This window comes from Erpetoichthys calabaricus, chromosome 11, assembly GCF_900747795.2.
Source record: "Erpetoichthys calabaricus chromosome 11, fErpCal1.3, whole genome shotgun sequence".
Taxonomy (NCBI): Eukaryota; Metazoa; Chordata; class Cladistia; order Polypteriformes; family Polypteridae; genus Erpetoichthys; species Erpetoichthys calabaricus.
In genome coordinates, this window is record NC_041404.2 from 99,575,155 (window position 1) to 99,596,894 (window position 21,740).

General features: G+C 39.6%; 1 protein-coding gene and 1 long non-coding RNA gene across 2 annotated transcripts in view; both read left to right on the forward strand.

Moving 5' to 3' along the window:
* The first annotated feature begins 6,973 nt into the window (after positions 1-6,973).
* Positions 6,974-7,919, forward strand: LOC127529581 (uncharacterized). Its single transcript, XR_007936201.1, has 2 exons — positions 6,974-7,052; positions 7,139-7,919. It is a non-coding gene; the product is annotated as an uncharacterized LOC127529581 (long non-coding RNA).
* A 3,045-nt stretch (positions 7,920-10,964) lies between these two features.
* Positions 10,965-21,740, forward strand: part of LOC127529575 (protein NYNRIN-like) — a 168,928-nt gene continuing 158,152 nt past the window's right edge. Inside the window, exon 1 of the mRNA XM_051933556.1 lies at positions 10,965-11,516. Within this exon, the coding sequence (XP_051789516.1) occupies positions 11,358-11,516 (159 nt within the window). The 5' untranslated portion in view covers positions 10,965-11,357. The remainder of the gene's footprint in view (positions 11,517-21,740) is intronic.

Sequence of the window (21,740 nt, forward strand, 5' to 3'; positions counted from 1 at the left end):
TTACACACTCACTACACTTGCTTACAGTAATCGAACCTCAGACGTCAGCGCTAGAGGGGCTTAGCAGCGGTGAAGTATTGGTTTTAAATTTTAATTAAGAACAAAAGAAAACCTCAGAGGTTCGATTCCCGAAAGGGAGTGAAGTGAGTGTCTGGCTACCTACCAGGTAAAGCTTATGGTCGGACAGCAAGTGACGTAACATCAGCCACGGTGCCTTCAGTTGTGAGAAGCAGATCATAGAATGATTGAAAATAGTTTTGCATTTACCTTTTTAGTAAAAGGCGAGCTTTTAAGCCTGAGAAATCACCCCGTAAATGCACACGTTTAATTGCACATGTGTTAATATGTATGGTTACACAGTATTAAAAGACAGTGAAGAACGTGATTTACCTTTGTTCCCGCGTTTCATAAAAGGCGAGCTTTTAAGCCTGAGAAATCACCCCGTAAATGCACACGTTTAATTGCACGTGTTAATATGTATGCTTACACAGTATTAAAAGACACTCAAAAATTAACGTCATTTACCATCAGCCACGGTGCCTTCAGTTGTGAGAAGCAGATCATAGAATGATTGAAAATAGTTTTGCATTTACCTTTTTAGTAAAAGGCGAGCTTTTAAGCCTGAGAAATCACCCCGTAAATGCACACGTTTATTTGCACATGTGTTAATATGTATGGTTACACAGTATTAAAAGACAGTGAACAGTGTCAGTTACCTTTGTTTCCGCGTTTGATAAAAGGCGAGCTTTTAAGCCTGAAAAATCACCCCGTAAATGCACACGTTTAATTGCACATGTGTTAATATGTATGCTTACACAGTATTAAAAGACAGTCAAAAATTAACGTCATTTACCTTCGTTCCCGCGTTTGACTCGTGCTGTAAATCTCTTCCTTGTTTTTAGGTCACGTGATTACGTAGGAGGCGTGATGACGCGATACGTGACTCCGCCTCCTCCATTACAGTATATGGACAAAAAAATATGTTCCAGTTATGACCATTACGCGTAGAATTTCGAAATGAAACCTGCCTAACTTTTGTAAGTAAGCTGTAAGGAATGAGCCTGCCAAATTTCAGCCTTCCACCTACACGGGAAGTTGGAGAATTAGTGATGAGTGAGTCAGTCAGTCAGTCAGTCAGTCAGTGAGGGCTTTGCCTTTTATTATTATATATATATATATATATATATATATATATATATATATATATATATATATATATATACACACATATATATATATATACACATACATATATATATATATATATATATATGTATATATATATATATATATATATAGCTGATTACCCAGTGGATACGCTCACTGAGTGCAAGAGAAAAAAATAAAATGTATGTATAAAATAAGTTTAATTGCCAAATTTATTTTTCCACAAATAAAGAGCACTTACAATAACATAGAAATCAATATAAACTACATTAACATCATTATCATTTGAGAATATGAAGTAATATATAAGAAGCACATTGCATATAAATATAAATTATGAAACATTAAAATGTTCTTCTATAAAACACTACCGTGGCTATTCGTTTGTCTGTCCAGGATTTTAAATCAGCTGTAGCTCGCAAACCGTTTTACCTATTGACTTGAAATTTGGTACACAGATACTACGTCACGTCTACTATTCGCTTTCCCACACATATGAACATATATATATATATATATATATATATATATACACACATACATATACACACACATACACATATATACATATACATACATTGTGCGTTGCAACACGGGCTGTGATTGTTACATGGGAGGGAGACGACAAATCACAGCTTCCCGCTTTCTAATCGGGCTTGTGATTGCTGCTTTGACGGATGCCCAGATCCCACAGTATTTCCCCTTATTTGAGGCGTTAGGCAAGTGTAATTGAATAGCGGTGCTGCAAGTTATTACTCTTTTTATCTTTATTTTATTTTATTGTAGAATCAACTCAGAGCTGCGCGCACCAGTGCGTGCGTGGCGGATGCGTACGGCTGACGTTTTCATTGTCTACCACCTTCGCTAATCATTCTTGAGGCAGATTGAAGACTTAAGCGCCAGCTTAACTGAAAAATTAAAGAAAACATACTAAGTTTAAAAAAAAATCAGTTTTAACGGGAAAAGATGCCGACGAAAGAATGAGAAGCAGCGGGACGCTAGGGTCAAGAGCTGCTCATTAAGCAGCAAGCGCATCAACGTCTGAGCAAACGAATGGTAAACGTACAGAGAAAGAGGATAAATACTATGAATGGTCATGTCAAGTGTATTCACTCCACGTTATCGTGCAGTGCGCTGTTACTGGTATTTTGATAAAAGAATCTGAATAACATATAAGAAGCGTATAAATTATTAAACAGTAAAACATTAACATTTAAGAAGTAAAGATACATTGAGTACTACTGTAGTGCTTTCGGGTATAGTACATTTTTTGTTTGCCCATTACATGCATAAATGTATACATTTTTTGGTGTACCTACCCAAGAACACGCGACATGACCCGGCAGTTAAAAATTTATCGCTCCAGCAATTTAAACTCTGTTACAAAGTCATCTAATATGGTATTGCAAACGGCAGCGGGAGCGTTTCTATAAACTCAATTTAAACTTACTGTTTACACCGTGCTTTGAAGATGCATAGTATGCGACACGTGTTTCGCCGTAATTGTGGGCTCATCAGGAGTACACAGTCACTGCACTCCCTTACGGGAATCGATCCTCGGACGTAGAGGCGAAGCCCCTAACGTTGTGCCACGGCGTGAGGTTCGTTCATTTGACAGCATGTAGATCGGGGTAATTACATTGCAGGCATTCGTAGTCTGATTCACAATCTGATTGTATGGGTGGTTACCTACCAGGTAACGCTTGTGGTTGGTGAGCAAGTCGGCTAACTTCTGCCACGGTGCCCTCTTTCAGTTGCGAGAAGCAGATCATACAATGGTTGAAATAGTTTAATATATATAGCAAAATCACCGCGCTTCGCAGGGGCGAATATGGTATTGCAAACGGCAGCGTTTCTATAAAGTTAAAGTTACGGTTTATACCGTGCCTTGTTTCATATTCTTTTCCTACCTTATCAATTGTGTAATGTGTTTTTTGAACAGGTTTGATTTATGGAAGTGATCACTCCTGCTGCGTTCAGTCACTTCACGTGAGCCACTCTCTTGTGTGATGTTGCGATGTCCACGGGTTTATTTAATGTTAGCTAAGACCCGGCAGTTAAAAGTTTCTCGCTACAGCAATTTTAACTCTGTTACAAAGTGATGCAAACTGTCGTTTATACCTCGTGTCTTCTCATTAAACTTGTATCTCGCGAATATGGCATTGCAAACGGCAGCGGGAGCGTTTCTATAAAGTTAAGGTTACGGTTTACACCGTGCTTTTTTATACCTCGTGTCTTCTCATTAAAGTTGTATCTCGCGAATATGGTATTGCAAACGGCAGCGGGAGCGTTTGTATAAAGTTAATTTAGACTTACGGTTTACACCGTGCTTTTTTATACCTCGTGTCTTATGAAGATGCTTGTATGCGTCACTCACTCGCTTCTTATTGTTTCGCTGCCTTGTCAATTGTGTAATGAATGTTTTCTTCTGCGCTCTTTGGTGCTCCTCCTTCTTTTCTACGTACTGAGTTCACAGTCAGTTCACGTGATTACGTGGGAGGCGTGATGACGCGACACGCAACTCAGTCTCCTACGGCCATCTTGCTGCCTACCATTACAGTATATGGACAAAAAAGAGGTTCCAGTTATGACCATTACGCGTATAATTTTGAAATGAAAACTGCCTAACTTTTGTAAGTAAGCTGTAAGGAATGAGCCTGCCAAATTTCAGCCTTCCACCTACACGGGAAGTTGGAGAATTAGTGATGAGTGAGTCAGTCAGTCAGTCAGTCAGTGAGGGCTTTGCCTTTTATTAGTATAGATATATTGTGATAGATAGAGGGCTCCGTGACCCCTTGAACCCTCAGACTAGACGTCAGACACCAGGTAAAAGTCCAAATATAATATTTATTATTATAAATAAGTGCACAAAGCACCCTCCTCTCCACAATACTCAATAACAAACCACAATAATCAAAAATCAATCCTCCACACTCCCAGACACTTTGCCACCCTTCCTCTCCGCTCAGCTCGCCATCTGGGATTTCCCATAGTCCTTTTATAGTCCTGATCCGGAAGTGTTTCGCCCTCTCTGTCCACGTGACTAGGAACACTTCCGGGTCATATAAAAACTCTTCTTTACCCCGGAGGCACGTCGTTTCTTCCTGTCATGTGATCATGACGCACCTCCGGGTTATAGGGCACATAAGAGTCCGACAACCTCCATACAGCGACTCCTGGAGGCCCCCATGGTATCCAGCAGGGCTGTGCATATAAACTACAGAGTCCATGATGCCCTGCTGGAATTCGGGGCACGTTCATGCTGTCGGGAGAGCTCCTCCTGGCGGCCTGGGGGTGAGGGCCGGAGTAGAAAGCCGGCAATCCTTCACAATATATATATACAGATATGTATATATATGTGTATATATATGTAGATATGTAAATATATATATATATACAGTATATGTGTCTGTGTGTATATATATATATATATATATATATATATATATATATATATATATATATATATGTATGTATGTATGTATGTATGTATGTGTGTGTATAAGTATATGTGTATGTGTGTGTATCTGTGTATATGTATGTGTATATATATATTGATATGTGTATATATATATGTATGTATATGTGTATATGTAGATATGTATATATATGTATATGTATATATATGTTTATGTGTGTCTGTGTATATATATATATATATATATATATATATATATATATATATATATATATATATATATATGACAGCAAAATTCATAACAATGACAACACAATTACATTGACAATCATGTTATGTTATTTTTAAAATGTTTCCTTTTGTTTTTCATAACCTTTTTAACACTCTACTTCTCTGCTGCGAAGCGTGGGTTTATTTTGCTAGTGTCAGTTATAAATAGAAGATGGGAGACACTATTCTAAAGGAGACAGCCTCTGATTTATGAAGTTTATATTGGTAGAGCATTTGGTGCAGGCAGTGTGGAGCAGTGGTTAAGATTTTGGACTTCAGACTCTGAGGATGTGGGTTCAAGTCCTGACACTGTATGGCTCTAAGCAAGTCACTTGATCTGCCAGTGTTCCATTTGGAAAAACAAAAGAAATATAACCAATTATATCTCAAATGTTATAAGTCGCATGGGATAAAGGTGTCAACCAAATAAGTAAATGTGCAGAATTAAAAAGTGTAGAAGAAAGATGTTCTCCTGAGCACCTTGTACTCTGAGTATTTGGTGACTAAAAACTTTCATTTCAGCAATGCTTGTAAGCTCCTGTTACGAAGGCTATGAACTGGCAAAAATATATTGTGCAAGGGCTCAACAAAATCAGTTTCTATATGATTCAAACTGTTTTCTTGGTTAACTTCCTCAAAGTAAATGAGACAGGGTGAAGAAGTCACAAGGTCGCAGGGGGTACATGACATTTGTCTTTTGGCCAATATTGGAGACTGTAAGAAAATGCTTAGTTCGAGATATAAGAAAAAGCTTAGCTTTTATATATTGTTTTAAGGAACTAACCGTTGTTGTTGTTTTGCAGTACTTGTGTAATTAAAATCACAAGACAAAGTGCTATAAAAACTTTGGGATACCATGGCCGGGGGGCAGGTGAAGGGCGGTGTCCTAGGACTGCGCTTCTCTGTCATTTTACCTTTGCCTGGTGTGTTTGAATAAAAGATTTTTTACTAACTTTAATTAAATCTCTCTGTCTTCAGTCACGAGAAACGACACCATAGAAAAAGTTTTCTGGCGCCCAACGTGGGGCAGGAGACGGCCGGCTGACTCCTCGAGCGGGACCACCTCAGTGATCCGTTTTTTCAAACGGACTGCCGCCAATACGGGCCCCGGCAGCAGAGCAAGCAGCTACGGCAAAGGTTAGGACTGCCCTGTCCTGAGACGGCTCCTGCGTGAGGAGCCTCCGGTCTCCTCTTTGGCTACATCCACGGTGACTGAACGGATTTCCAGACAGAGTTTAAACACTTCCAGGCTGGGGTAAGTTTTGGGGATTTCCAACCGCCTGGGAGGGCGAGTTTCCTGTTGGCCGTCTAGTCATACTCATATCTCAACGGGTTGATTAAGGTGATGGAGACTTGACCCAAGCAGTTTGACGCATACGAAAGGTCTGACGAAGGGATACTGGCCTCACCCATATCCTAGACTCGGCTGGACGTATTGATGTAGTATTCTGCTGAACCGAATCGGACACGAAGTCACCTGAGCTGGAATCCTGGGATGTGAGAGGACAGGCTAATGGAACGTGTAATGGGGTGGATGGAAATATAAATAGAAAAGAGCATAGATCTTGCAGGTTTACTGTTAGGACGGGATAAATAAATCTACATACAAATAGGGAAATACCGTGTTCTCCTGGGAACTGGGACAGGACCGATAGCTAGTGTCTCCCCTTGGGACTAAAAGAAGGGAAGAGTAGGGAACAGTGAGTGGCACACTTAATACCTCGCTAATTCATACGGACAAGGGAATAGACGAATCAGTACATAGTTGGAAAATTAATACAGGACTCAGGAAGAACAAGGGGACATAATGGGAACTTATAACAGTAAGCCTGCCAGTCGATGCTCCGAGGGCTTGAAATCATTTATGTTGGAAGGATTATTTTCGGAGGATCAGCAGACGCCACGTAAAAATGGGTCCCCTAGAAGTTCATTGAAAAGAAGACAGGGTTAGATTAAAAAAAAAAAAAGAAAAGGGCATGTAGGACGTGGAATAAGCACAGTGGGGGTAGATGAGTGAGAAATAGGAAATTAGAAAAATATTATGTAGAAATGCACAAGGATGTTGTATGTAGAAATGTATAAGGATGTTGTAACAAAGGTCCGTGTTATATATGACAGATTAAAGATCGTAATTTAAAGGCAGTACAGAAATGAATCATTGGCCGCGGAAAGTTAAAACTAGAAAGGAAAAAGAATAGTTATTTATAGCATTACAGAAAGTGCAAGTAGCTTCGGGACCACAGTCGAATGAGAAGCGGAAGAAGAGCGAAAAAAAAAAAAAAGACCCGTTATATCCCGTACTTGCTCCCCCACCTTTCCTACGCTATCCACATCCACAGCCCCCACCTTCTCCTCCAGCGCCCACCGCACCAGAATTAAAAGATGATCCCTCGGGGTCTGGTTTCTTTGAAGAATATCATTATGATCCCTCATTACACACTGATCCGGGGGATGACAAAAGTAACGTAATGGGTGCGGCGGCTGGGTTTCACGATCCTAGAACCTCCATTTCACAACGCACTAGAAGTCAAACCCTATTCCATCAGCCCCCTAATCAAAACACCACCTTTCAATCCCCCTTAAAGTCCCCCAAACCCCCAGGCCCCTTATTCGAATGCCCCCTGATTGAGATCCCGAAACCCCCGACATGATTCAACGCAACCTGCAGGAGCCAATAACCCCACTACTGTAATGATACATCGTAACTGGGACATTCAAGAGCTGAAGGACGTTGTGTCCGAATTGCCTGATCCCAAAGTCATCGGTGGGTTTAAAAAAAAAAAAAAAAAATAATTCATAGAACAATTGCAGCAGCTATATGATATGTATAAGCCCAATGCCACAGAATGGACTCAGGTGCTGCGGAGAAAGCTTCTCACCACATGGGCAACTGTAAATCATGGACAACATAACGGAAACCCGTGGCAGTGGAACAAGGCGTTGCCTCAGGGCCGAAATGAAGGTCCCTTTATTACGCAATGGGAGCGTGTTAAAATAATGTTAAGGACAAGTATAAGAAAGGCACAGACTGGTCTCTTATCTCGGCTGCCAAACAGAAAAAGAAGGACGAGACAGTAGACGAATGGGCACATCGTGTTCAAGATTTAATAACAAATCACTCTGGCTTAGACAATCCAGACAATTGCAGTAAAGCTGCAGTTCCCCTTTTCGTGTCTGATCTGCGAAGTGACATTCAAAACAAGGTCCGCACTTCCTGTATTGGTTGGGAGGCTGCCGCGTTTGAGGAAGTAAAACGTCACGCAGCGCATGCTGAACGACAGAGAAAGCAGAAAGAGTCAGACACCCAGACAAAGCTGATTGCAGCACAAATGAACTATTACACTGGTGAGGCCACTCCCGGCAGAAGTCGTGGACGTGGAGGATTTTTCCAGGGACAAGGGCATGGACGGGGACGAGGTCGCGGATATATGTTACCTAATCCAAGTGTATCACCCACTCAGTTGCCTCCCCGTCCAGATCCAAACGCTACACCTTATGCTTGTTTTGGGTGTGGTGAAATGGGACACTTCCACCGCAATTGCATTATTGACTTTAATGGTGAATGGCACTGAAACTGTTTTCCTCGTTGACACAGGAGCCACGCGCTCAACCCTTTCGCTGAAGGAGGTTCCTGCCTCGAACGAGACTGTTACTGTGCTTACTGCTTCCGGACAACCACATGTTTTACTGGTTTCAAAGCCTCTTCGAGTTCAGCTGCATTCCAGTGGTTCCACTTTAACACACCGATTTCTTTTAAAACAGCTCTGTCCAGTTAACCTTTTAGGAAGGGATCTCATGACAAAACTTTCTCTCTCTATTTCTATGACTGAAAAAGGCTTTTTTCTGTTCAACCCCCAAGTTGTTGTGTCAAATCACCCCCCATCCTAAACCCTCCTTTGCAGCATGGACTTTAAATATTTCCCCACACACCATTCTCCTCAATGCCCTACACTCTTTTCCCTCCTGTCTTTTTCCCCATCTCCAAGTCCCTGACACCTTACATTGCACTGCCCAATATTTTCCTGCAGAAGTAGACACCCCCTGGCTAGAATCTTTCCTTACTTCAGGTACTTGCCCCGAAACCCTTCACATCCCCTGTATTTTTATTTCATCCACAAAAGGCAGCTGTGTCTGTCCATCTCACATGCTCACAGAATATTTTCTATCTAGGCGGCTCAGTGCCTCATATTTCCTTAGCCAAATCACGCACTGTTAAATGGGTGGAAATAGGACCATGGGTAGAACAATGTCTTAATAGAACAGACTGGTTACCTGTTGCTCCAGGAATTTTTGATACTTCAGACCATTTGATAACTAAAGTGGTGCTTCAAACTGATTTTTTAGTAAATCGTGCTTTGTGCCGTCCTTCCTCTTTTGCTTTTTCATTACAAACCACTTCCCCTTCTTGGTTATCTGTGCTCCCTGATTCACTGTGGTCACAGGGAAAGAATGATTATGGAAGGATAGCCCATTGTGAGCCTCTGGTGATCTACCCAAAATCCTCCTTCCGCCCGCACCGTGCCCAGTATCCTCTGTCTCCCGAAGCAGAGGCTGGCATTTCCACCGTACATTCTGATCTCATAAAACGCGGTGCCATTATTCCAATTAAATACTCTCCAGTTAATTCCCCTATTTTACCTGTAAAAAAGGCTGACGGTTCATGGCGTTTCGTACAAGATTTGCGTCAAGTCAATTCTGCCATCTTCCCTAGGACTCCTATCGTCCCTAATCCTTCCACTATTCTTTCTACAATCCCTCCCTCTGGTCGTTATTTTTCAGTGATTGATTTAGCCAATGCTTTCTTTTCCATTCCTGTACACCCTGATTCTCAATTTTGGTTTGCTTTTACTTTTCAAAACCGCCGCTGGACATGGACCGTCATGCCTCAGGGATACACTGAAGCCCCTTGTGTATATGGACAAGCCCTTGCTCAAAATTTAGAAGGCTTTTGGCCGGACAGAGGTAGTATATTAATACAGTATGTAGATGATATTATGCTATGTTGCAATAATGAAGAGGACTGTGCACGAGATATCCAGAAGTTATTGTTGTTCCTGGGGGACAATGGCCATAAAGTTTCTAAAGCTAAGCTGCAGCTAATTCAAACAACTGTAAAGTACCTAGGTCATGACATCACTTGTGGAACAAGAGCTCTCTCTAGCGATCGCATTAACACCATTCAAAATCTTCCCAGACCTGTCACAAAATAGTAGGTCATGTCTGTATTGGGCATTCTAGGCTACTGCAGACAGTGGGTTTTAAATTTTACTGAAAGAGCACAGCCGTTGCAACAATTGGCTAATACACCTGGCGTTCCTCTTTCGGGCCAGGTCCAATGGAATGAACAGGCTGAGAAGGCTCTCCGTGACTTAAAGCTGCTCTTCTTTCTGCGCCTGCGCTTGGTTTACCTGATCATTCTCGTCCATTCACTTTGTTCATGGACGAAAAGCAGGGATTCATGAATGCAGTATTAACGCAGCTACATGGGGATAAACAGAGACCGGTGGCCTATTTTTCTAAAAAACTGGATCCAGTAGCCGCAGCGCTTCCTCCGTGCCTTCGTGCTGTGGCTGCAACAACAGAAGCTGTATTAGCAAGCACGGATGTAGTTCTCATGAGCCCCCTTACAGTACAAGTACCTCATGCTGTACATTCCATATTAATACAGGCTAAAACCTCGCATCTCACCACTGCTAGGGCAATACACTATCAGAATGTACTCTGTACTTTGTCAAATGTTACAATAGAAAGATGCTCTACTTTAAATCCTGCCACCCTCCTTCCAACCGAAAATGAAGGTGAGCCACATAATTGTCACGATGAAATAGCAAAGGTTGTAAAACCTAGAGTAGACCTACAGGAAACACCCTTCAAAATTGGAGAAATAATTTTTGTGGATGGATGCTCTTTAAGATTAGAAAACGGAGCACCCTCGACCAGTTACGCAGTGGTCCAAGGGGACCGCCTGCTGGAAGCAAATCGAATTCCATCAAGCTTAAGTGCACAAGCAGCTGAACTTATAGCACTCACTCGAGCATGTCAGCTGTCCGAAGGAAAGATCGTAACAATTTATACGGATTCCAGGTATGCTTTTGGAGTCTGACATGATCATGGAGCACTATGGAAACTAAGGGGATTTAAGACCAGTACTGGCAAACCCATTCAACATCAGAAATTGATCGAATCTCTTTTAGAAGCCATAACCAAACCATTGAAGCTAGAGATTGTTAAATGTCAAGCGCACACAGGAAAACAGGATCCTGTTAGCAAAGGAAATGAATTAGCTGACCACTTTGCTAAAAAGGCTGCATATAATAACACACCAATTTGTTTATTCCAACAGAGAAACGACCAGGACCCTGATAACCAAATTATTTCTTTACAGAGTGCAGCCACGGACATCGAAAAAAGAAAATGGTCCAAAGAAGGGTCCCTTTCTGATGGAGTCTGGACTCATAAACACACTAACAAACCTTTTCTCCCAAAAGCCTCTTTCCCAGGAATGGCAAAAATAGCCCATGGCCTCGATCACACAGGTAGAGATGCCATGGTTCGAGATGTTGAAAAACATTGGGAAGCTGTAGGTTTCTCTACATATGCAGAGCAATTTTGCAGACGCTGTGCATTATGTCAGAAGTTTAATGTAGGAAAGGGCACCCAGGTAAGTCCCGCCGTTACACCTAACCCAATGGGTCCGTTTGAACATCTCCAAATGGATTTCATTGAACTAACACCGTCTAAATGTTACCGTTATTGTCTAGTAATTGTTGATGTGTTCTCCCGATGGGTAGAAGCTTTCCCTTCAAAACACAACGATGCCAAAACTAATTATAATGCTAAAGCATTAATCAAAGAAATCATTCCAAGGTGGGGCATACCCCAGAAATTGCAAACAGATAATGGCACTCATTTTGTGAATTCCATTATAAATGAATTAACTACCTGGCTCCAAATCAATGTGCACCATTATTATAAATACCATCCCCAAAGCGGAGGCATCGTAGAACGATGCAATGGCACCTTAAAAGCTAAGCTCGCAAAAATTTGTGAACAAACTAATTTATCATGGCCGGATGCACTACCCTTGGCTTTAATGGGATTGAGAGGAAGGACACACCGACAATTGGGACTATCGCCGTTTGAAATTCTGACCGGACGTCCCATGCCCGTTGGCATGGTTGTAGGTAATGTGAGTTTGCATACTGTGGACAATGATCTTCTCTCTAGTCTTGCAGGTCTCCGAACCTCATTGAAGGAAGTCCACCAGCAGGTTAATCAGGCCTGGAGGACCAGCCCACCTTCTAAGGATTCACCAATTCCCTTGGGCACCTGGATCCTGGTTCGAGACACTCGGAGGAAACACTGGCATCAGCCTAGGTGGAGAGGACCGTTCCAAGTTCTTCTGTCCACATCACACGCTGTGAAAGTTGAAGGATTGCCCGCCTGGATTCACACTTCACACTGCAAAAGATGGCATCCCTAACATTCATACTCATTTTGATTACACTTTTACTGTTCTTCCTTCCATTATCCATTTTACGAGTGACATTGACTTTCCAGGTGGGGAAGACTGCCTCATTCCAGGTTGACTTTTGTGTAATTGTCCCCTGTAGTGGAAGACAGGAACAATGGGAATGGTTTGACAAATATGTCTGTGTGAGCTACCCTTATTATGACTCTGATTCAAGTTTTGATTCATCTGACTCTGAATGTGCCTTCTGGAGTGATGTGTTTGCAAACACAGGACCAAATGACTGGGGCTATAACCCCTGACAGGCCACACAGTATGGCCTAAAGACTCGATTTTCTATTATAAAAGGACACGCCCCTCATGACTGTGCTGAGAACCATTGTAACCCTTTGATTATTACTTTAAAAGATCCCTCTTTGCATGATTCAGGAACTTATGTTTTAGCTGCATATGCAAGTGGTTCCGATCCACTAGGACTTTTTCAAATTAAGGTTACTAATAATTTCCATGCTACTAAAACTTGCCAGCTTTCTCCTACCCTTTCTCCTGATTCACAACAGATTTCTTTTAAAATAATTAATATTTCTACTCTTTCATCCACCTTTTCTATTGTGTCCAAATATTTCACTGCTTCCATGGCTAAGGCTTATATGTTACACGAGGAGCGAATGCTCCAATTCTCTTCCTCCTCTACTTCTACTCCTTCCCCTTCTCCTATTCTTTCCTGTTCTGCTCCTATCTAACCTATATTTTTGTCTGTTCAAAAGGGGGGAGTGTAGAAGAAAGATGTTCTCCTGAGCACCTTGTACTCTGAGTATTTGGTGACTAAAAATTTTCATTTCAGCAATGCTTGTAAGCTCCTGTTACGAAGGCTATGAACTGACAAAAATATATTGTGCAAGGGCTCAACAAAATCAGTTTCTATATGATTCAAACTGTTTTCTTGGTTAACTTCCTCAAAGTAAATGAGACAGGGTGAAGAAGTCACAAGGTCGCAGGGGGTACGTGACATTTGTCTTTTGGCCAATATTGGAGACTGTAAGAAAATGCTTAGTTAGAGATATAAGAAAAAGCTTAGCTTTTATATATTGTTTTAAGGAACTAACCGTTGTTGTTGTTTTGCAGTACTTGTGTAATTAAAATCACAAGACAAAGCGCTATAAAAACTTTGGGATACCCTGGCCGAGGGGCAGATGAAGGGAGGTGTCCTAGGACTGCGCTTCTCTGTCATTTTACCTTTTCCTGGTGTGTTTGAATAAAAGATTTTTTACTAACTTTAATCATATCTCTTTGTCTTCATTCACGAAAAACGACACCATAGAAAAAGTGTCCACAAAAGGCAAATAAAATTTATGTTATACCGTAAAAATTGTTGAATGCAAATCAATGGACATCAGACTATATAACATGCTAGTAAGATCTCAACTGGAGTACTGTGTGCAATTCTTGTCACCAAGAAAGACATATCAGCCCTTGAAGCTGAGGAGGAGAGCAACTAAGTGCACCACAGGATATATCATATGCTGACAGGCTCAGAGAATAAAACTTCTTTAGTCTCAAGCAAAAGAGACTGTATGAGGACCTAATGAAGGTTTTCAACTTAACAGTGAATCATGTACTTGAAGACACCAGCAGAAATCAAGGGGAAGTACATTTAGGATTGAAGTCAGAAAGCACTTATTTACACAAAGTGTTGCGGGAATCTGTAACAAACTACTGAGGCAAGTAATTAAAGCAAAAACCTTGACAACCTTTAAAAAGTATTTGGAAAGATACTGGGAAAGCTTAGCTATAAGATAAACAAATTAGCTTGATGGACTGAATGGTCTTCTCTCATTTGTCAAATTTCTTATGCATATTTAAATAACAAAAAAAATGAAATAACAAAGAAATAAACTTGCACCAGCTCTATAACTATGGCTGTATGGTAACAATTAAATACATTGATTATGAGATAGCATGTAAGCATAGAGTATATTTTACAGTGTTTTTGTGTTTTATGCAAGACTTCTTACATTTTACTTCACTTTATTTTGTATTTATTTTAATCTTAATACATTTGTGAATGCAAGTAAGACTCTATAAATGTGTGTATATTGAACTGAATCAAACCTCTCATTATTCTTTAATGCATGAAGATTATAAGTAAGTGCACATTAGTAGGTAATCTGAACAGCAGTCTAGGTGAATAGACACACAAACAGGGATAAGTCATTCTTTAGGGACACCACACCTTTTCAGAAACTATTTTATAGAGTACTAGGGGGCTCTGCCCCCTGCTTGCTTTGCTCGCCCACTCCCGGGTTTGGTTTACCGTATATACAATGGGAATTGTTACATATGCATTATTTTCACTTTTACTTTAAAACTTTTGTAAAAACAATATTTGTCCTTTATTTCCGGCCCTGAGCATGATTAAATCTCTTTCTCGCTGGACGTATAACGCTGCTCGCGTTGTGAAGGGGGGGCGGCTGAACGCACGCTAAGGAGATGCAGTTGGGTCATGTTGTCTTGCTGCTGACTGTTATGTTTGTCACACTTGCATCAATCATTTAAAAGCCTATACAGCAGCTGTCCTTTTGCCACTTTGTGTCTCTGCCGCTCGCATTGTGAAGGGGGGGGGGGGGAAGTGTTGCGGGGGGCAGAACGCACGCTAAGGACTTGCAGTCGGATCATCTGCTGGCTTCCTGCTGCTGCTGCTGGCAAGCTGCGTGTTCTGCTTGTTGTTTTAAGAGCTGGGAGCACATGATGTCTGACTACCAAAGGCATTCCAACAAATGCTTGGTTAGATGTCCGTGAACTTGTTTTAAATGTTGTCTCACTGCCTTGTCTCGCAGGACGGCAAATTGCAATCTCTTAGCACCATGTCTCATGTTTAAGGTCCCCGCGAGATGCTTCAAGGCCAATCTCTTTCATCTCGTGGGTCTTTTAAGTGTCTTCCAAGAATCAGCAGGCCCTGATGGTTACCCTATAGAATTTTATAAGAAATTCTCCACTCAGCTAGCTCCCCTCTTATTGGCAACATTTACAGAAGCTAGAGACCATCAAATTCTACCTCAAACTTTTCGTCAAGCATTAATCACCGTCTTTCCTAAACAAAATTAGAACTTGTTACAATGTGTGGGGAGGCATCAATAGTTTAGCCTGACTCAATAAAAGCATCTGCTATCACAATGTTCAAAGAATATATTTGCTTGGTAAACCGTCTAATAAAGACACAAAAGAATACAAATAACTTGTGCATACTAACCCTACCATTATTGTCAAATACCACATATCCAAATAACAAAAGGATTTTATTTTGGTAAAGGAAAGGTTGTGCTGAATCTGAGTCAATAGTGGCAACTGAAAATATTTCAGTTCCCTCAGAGAGACTAGTAGTATGGAAATGGAAGCATTTATAGCACTCATTTCATTAACAATTTATAGCCATGACCTATATCCTGCTTGCAAATTGCTATACATGTAAAAAAAATCTTACAGCTGAAAACATTTACTGCAGTTAAAAGAAGAACTTTTCAAGCTTGAAGAGTCTGCTTTCAAATGATGTGAATAATTATTAAGTTAAAACTCCTATGAATATAGTACATTGTGATGAAAAAATATCTTGAAAATCTCTTATGTCTCTTTTTCTTAGGCATGCAGATCAACATCAACTATAGATGCTGTAAACAGACGAACATGTAAAGCAAAGTGGAATTATCTTGTGTTAATAACACTGTGTCAGCGTGTATAGCATCATTAAAGAAAAAATAATAATTTACTGAAGCACTATGTGCTCATCTCATGAAATAAGTGGAACAAACTATATGCAAAAAGCAGTGTAAAAAAGCAGTAATTTAAAGAATATTCTATATATGTATATTTGGAAACCAGAAAAGGGAGGATTGAGAACTATGGATGCCTCTGGTACTGTTCTCTTCTTGTTGTCAGGACATGCCCAGGAGGGCAACCAGAAGTGAAAGGTTTTTAACAGCGCTCAAGAAGTGTGGTGTCATGCTGTCTGTCTGATTGACTGTCTATGCACTGTGTTAAACTTGTGCCTTGTCCGGGGCTATTTTTGACCTGCACACATTAGTGTTGCCAGTGTCCCTAGTCCCCAAAATATGAAATGGAATAAGTGGGTTTGAGAATGAATAAATGTTATGCTGCCTATCTATTAAAATACTTTCACAGGTCTTCATAGCATACATAGAATTGGAAGTTTAATTTACATGTCTTTTATATCAAGTATGATTAATCTGACTGTGATTGTCCTCTTTACTATACAGATTGTATTCTGTTCGCACATTTATTTTAAGATTTGCCACCTAGCAATCATTTTAAGCATTGACATTGTCAACTTGTTCAATTCACCTTCTTAAGAAGGCAGTTTACTGAAGTTCTGAACACTGTTCATAACACCAGTTCTTTCACGTTAAGCCTTGGCGAAGATATGCATGTAAGTTTCTCTTTTAAATAATTATTTTGTAAATGTTTGTTAAGATGTTTATCTGCTACAGTTGATTGATTTATTTACAATGCATTTCTTTATTGATTGGTTGTTTGGTGTGAGTATTGTACTGAAAGCACCTTTGTATTGTGTTTTGTAGTTTTACAATCAAGAATGAAAGATTTATCAGTAAAAGCCTCACTCTGAACAAGAAACAAGTTTACTGGAGTTATTGTTCGCTATCTGTCTAGTTTTGCATGGATACACAATCGCAAGGGCAGAATAGATTGTAAGGCTGGTACCTTGAAGGTGTGTTGATGTATTTAAAATTCTTAGTACAGTAACCTTATCTGAATTGGCTGATGTTAAGAATTGTGTTCCACAGGAGTCAGGGCTAGGGCCGCTGCTATTTTTAATATATATAAATAATTTGGATACTAATATAAGTAACAAGCTGGTTAAGTTTTCAGATGATCCCAAGATAGGTGGATTGACAGATAATTTATAATCCATTGAATCATTACAGAAGGACATAGACAGCAAACTGGTTGGTCAGATTGGAGGCAGGTGAAATTTGATGCAACTAAATGAAAAATATTACACATTCTCATGTTGTAATGTTCTGAACAGATTAAAACAACTGAATGGATTCAGTTTAATCAAAAGGATATTAACAGGAGACTTGATTGAAGTGTTTAAAATTAGTACAGTGGATCAAGAGTGTTATTTAATAATAGTTCATGACTTTGTTAAATGGTGCGACTCAAACCACGTACATCTGAACACCAGCAAAACCAAGGAGCTGGTGGTGGATTTTAGGAGGCCCAGACCCCCCATGGACCCCGTGATCATCAGAGGTGACTGTGTGCAGATGGTGCAGACTTATAAACAACAACAACGTTTATTTATATAGCACATTTTGATACAAAAAGTAGCTCAAAGTGCTTTACATAATGAAGAGAAGAAAAATAAAAGACAAAATAAGAAATTAAAATAAGACAACATCAGTTAACATAGAAAGGAGTAAGGTCCGATGGCCAGGGTGGACAGAAAAAAAAAAAAAAAACTACAGAAATAAATACCTGGGAGTGCAGCTGGATGATAAATTAGACTGGACTGCCAATACTGATGCTCTCTGTAAGAAAGGACAGAGCCGGTTATACTTCCTTAGAAGGCTGGCGTCCTTCAATAAGATGCTGCAGATGTTCTATCAGACGGTTGTGGCGAGCGCCCTCTTCTACGCGGTGGTGTGCTGGGGAGGCAGCATTAAGAAGAAAGACGCCTCACGCCTGGACAAACTGGTGAGGAAGGCAGGCTCTATTGTTGGCATAGAACTAGACAGTTTGACATCTGTGGCAGAGCGACGGGCGCTCAGCAGGTTCCTATCAATTATGGAAAATCCACTGCATCCACTAAACAGTGTCATCTCTAGACAGAAGAGCAGCTTCAGCGACAGACTTCTGTCACTGTCCTGCTCCACTGACAGACTGAGAAGATCGTTCCTCCCACAAACTATGCGACTCTTCAGTTCCACCCGGGGGGGGTAAACGTTAACATTATATAAAGTTATTGTCTGTTTTTTCCTACATTATTATCAATCTTTAATTTAATATTGTTTTTTGTATCAGTAAGGTGCTGCTGGAGTATGTGAATTTCCCCTTGGGATTAATACAGTATCTATCTATCTGTCTAAAGAACACTGGGACACAGTTGCAAACTTGTTAAGGGTAAATCTTGCACAAACATTATAAAGGTTTTCTGCATAAAGAAAAACATAGACACATAGTATAAGTTACCAAGTAGCATGGTAGATAGTAGGACTTTAGGGACATTTTAAAACTAGACTTGACGTTATTTTGGAAGGAATAAGTGTATATGACTGGTGAGGTTTGTTGGGCTGAATAGCCTGTTCTCGTCTGTATTGTGCTAATATTCCAATTTGGCTTTGGTCTTTCAAGGTAATGAGAGAGAACATACGTTTTTTTTCTCTGTATGAAAATATTTCAGAAAATTATGCAAAGAGTAAATGTATAGCTTTTGGATAGGGAACAGGAGATTTTTTGGTAGACCTCCTTAATTTACTTTGTGTGAGACAAAAAGAGCTTGTCTGCCCAAACGTCCACAAATGGCTCTAAGCTGTGAGGGATGGAGGATATATTACACATGTGATTCTAAAACTCAGTAAGATACTGACTGTATATGCCAAGCTGGACACAAGAAAGGGACTAAAAGTCTCTTTCATTTTAAGAAGGAAATCTGTGCTTTTAACATTGCAAGCAACACAACAGTCCTTAGGAACATTAAAAACTACTAATAATAGATGTTTAATGCTTTGCTGAAACTGCTTGTGTGTGTGGGTTGGATAGTTGCCTTCAGTTTTTAAACTGATTTTTTTGCAAGTTGCATGTGAATATTCTTTCATTCAATCTCAAATCCATGGGCATCCTATCCTATCTTGGCACCATTTAACAAGGTACCAATTGATCGCAGGGCTCACCCTCACACACAACAAACACATCAACACTAGACCATCAACAAATCCAAATCGTATTAGGTAATATCATCTACTGTTGAATTCTGCTCTGTACTTGAAATACAGTATTTCTATTGTACTATTATACTGTATTGAGGATTACTTGTGTTCTGTTCTGTGTATTGTGTTGTATTTACCCTCTTTTTTTGACACCCACTTCACCCCCAACCTACCTGGGTCTCTCTTTGAACTGCCTTTCCCAAGGTTTCTTCCATTTTTTCCCTAGAAGGGTTTTTTTGGGAGTTTTTCCTTGTCTTCTTAGACAGTCAAGACTAGGGGGCTGTCAAAAGGCAGGACCTGTTAAAGTCCATTGGGGCACTTCTTATGTGATTTTGGGCTATACAAAAATAAACTGTATTGTATTGTATAGACCAATTTGGAATTGCTGATTGACCTAACCTGAATATATTTGGTGATGTGGGAACAAAACCCAAACAGAAACAGGGGGAAATGCAAACTCCACATAGACAACAACCAAGTGCTGAATTCAATCCCAGGATTCAGGATCAGTGAATCAACAGCAATACGGTTCTGTACAGCCCACAGCTAATTCTATTCTACAGTAAAGGATATCATGCACAACCAACTAAAATGTATACTGTGGTTTTTAATGAGTTATGAAGTAGTAGTAAATTAAACTATTATTCATGAGTCCCAATTGTAAACAGTCACTGAGTATATTGATCAGGCAGTAAACCTTTAACTTGTTAATGTCAAAGATATGATGACTGGAAAAAGAGAGAAATTAAAAGCTTCTAGGCCTTCCTCAGATTTCTTGCTTGTAGTACAAATCTTATTTCATGGTTAAATAGTCACATCTTCTGGCTGTACTCCATAAACTGTGAACATCTACAAAGATGATAAACCAAAAGTAAGGAATTATTTTCCCCCTGTGATCTCTACACTTGTACTTAGACATTGCACATAGAGAAAATGGAAGTAAACCTGTCTGTAATTTCTTCATCCTCTGTCTGGCTACATTAGAGCAGATTGGAAGCTCTTTTGCAGACTAATGCATCAATGTATTGTATTATTCAGAATATACTTAGCTGACCAAAGAGCTCATAGGAAAATTTTTAATACACCAGTATATATTCAGTGGTTAATAAAGCTGCACAGCTGTGTGATATTTATTTGGGTCGCAGTTTTAGTAGTAGTCATGTGGGGGTTTTAGTCAAGGCAGATTTAGGACAGAGAACAGGAGGTATATTTTCCAGTTAGAGAGTTGAAATCACGTGAAGCCCAGGAAGGTTGGAACAGCCGATAAGCATATTTGAGATGTATTAAATAATCTGCATGCTTTTCCAACAGAACATATTTTGATTTTGATAAAAAAAAAAATTTCAAATTTTACATGTTTTAAATATCATAACCTCACTGTCAGAATTATGCCATTATTTATAGATATAATGAACACATTTCTAAAATATGCATTTCATTTCTATTGGCTTTTTTTTTTATTTTATGTTCTTTTATTGCACTATAATAAAGCAATTCAGCATTATGACTCTGAACACTACTGGCTTTGACTACGGATTGATGATTTATTTGCTCCATCCTGCACCAGGGAAGAAAGGATTACAAGAGTAAATTGGCTTTGCCTCATATTTGTTTCCATTTTCTGTTTTGCAATGCAAAGTTTCAGCCACTTTTCATTTCTGGAGAAAATGCAACAGAAGCCTGACTCATTTCTAGATATAACAGCATAATATAGATATTGTAGGTAATAATACTAGTATAATCTAATTTTACAAATCATACATTTTAAAAATCATTTACAAATCTGTGTATATAGGGCTGCAAATTAAATTTAACATTTATGCATCTAGTACCATAAAAATACTTCCTGAAAAATATGAGTCCACTGCTTGTGAAGCTACAGGATAATCGGTTCAAATCAATATTTTAGAACCACGCAAACATCTGAAATCATAAAGTACCAACAAAGGTACTTCTGTTTGTGTCCAATGTCTGAAACAAAGTCCCACAAACTCCACCTGTTCAAAAGATTTAAGTTAAAGTATTGTGTTTGTACTTTGATCTTACATTTCACGTATGCATTATGTTTCAACAACAGCCAAACTATTTTTTACAATACATTTGCCTTACATATGTACAATCCATTTATTCATGTGTGCTTTTTGAGAGGAGCTATTTAAAATAAAACTCATTCATAAAATAAAAGGCTGAATCATTTGGCATTTTATGCTTCTGCAATAAACCTAGAGTTTTTCAGCCAGTTTTTTTAATCCCTTATGCCAGGGGTGGGCAGATTCAGTCCTGAAGGGCCGCAGTGGCTGCAGGTTTTTGCTCCAACCCAGTTGCTTAATAAGAAGCCCTTATTGCTCAAGTAACACTTCAGCTTCACTTTAGTTGTCTCGCTCATTAAGATTTTGAACCCTTATTGCTCATTTTAGTCTTAAACAGCTGTGTTCTTGGTTTTTAAATT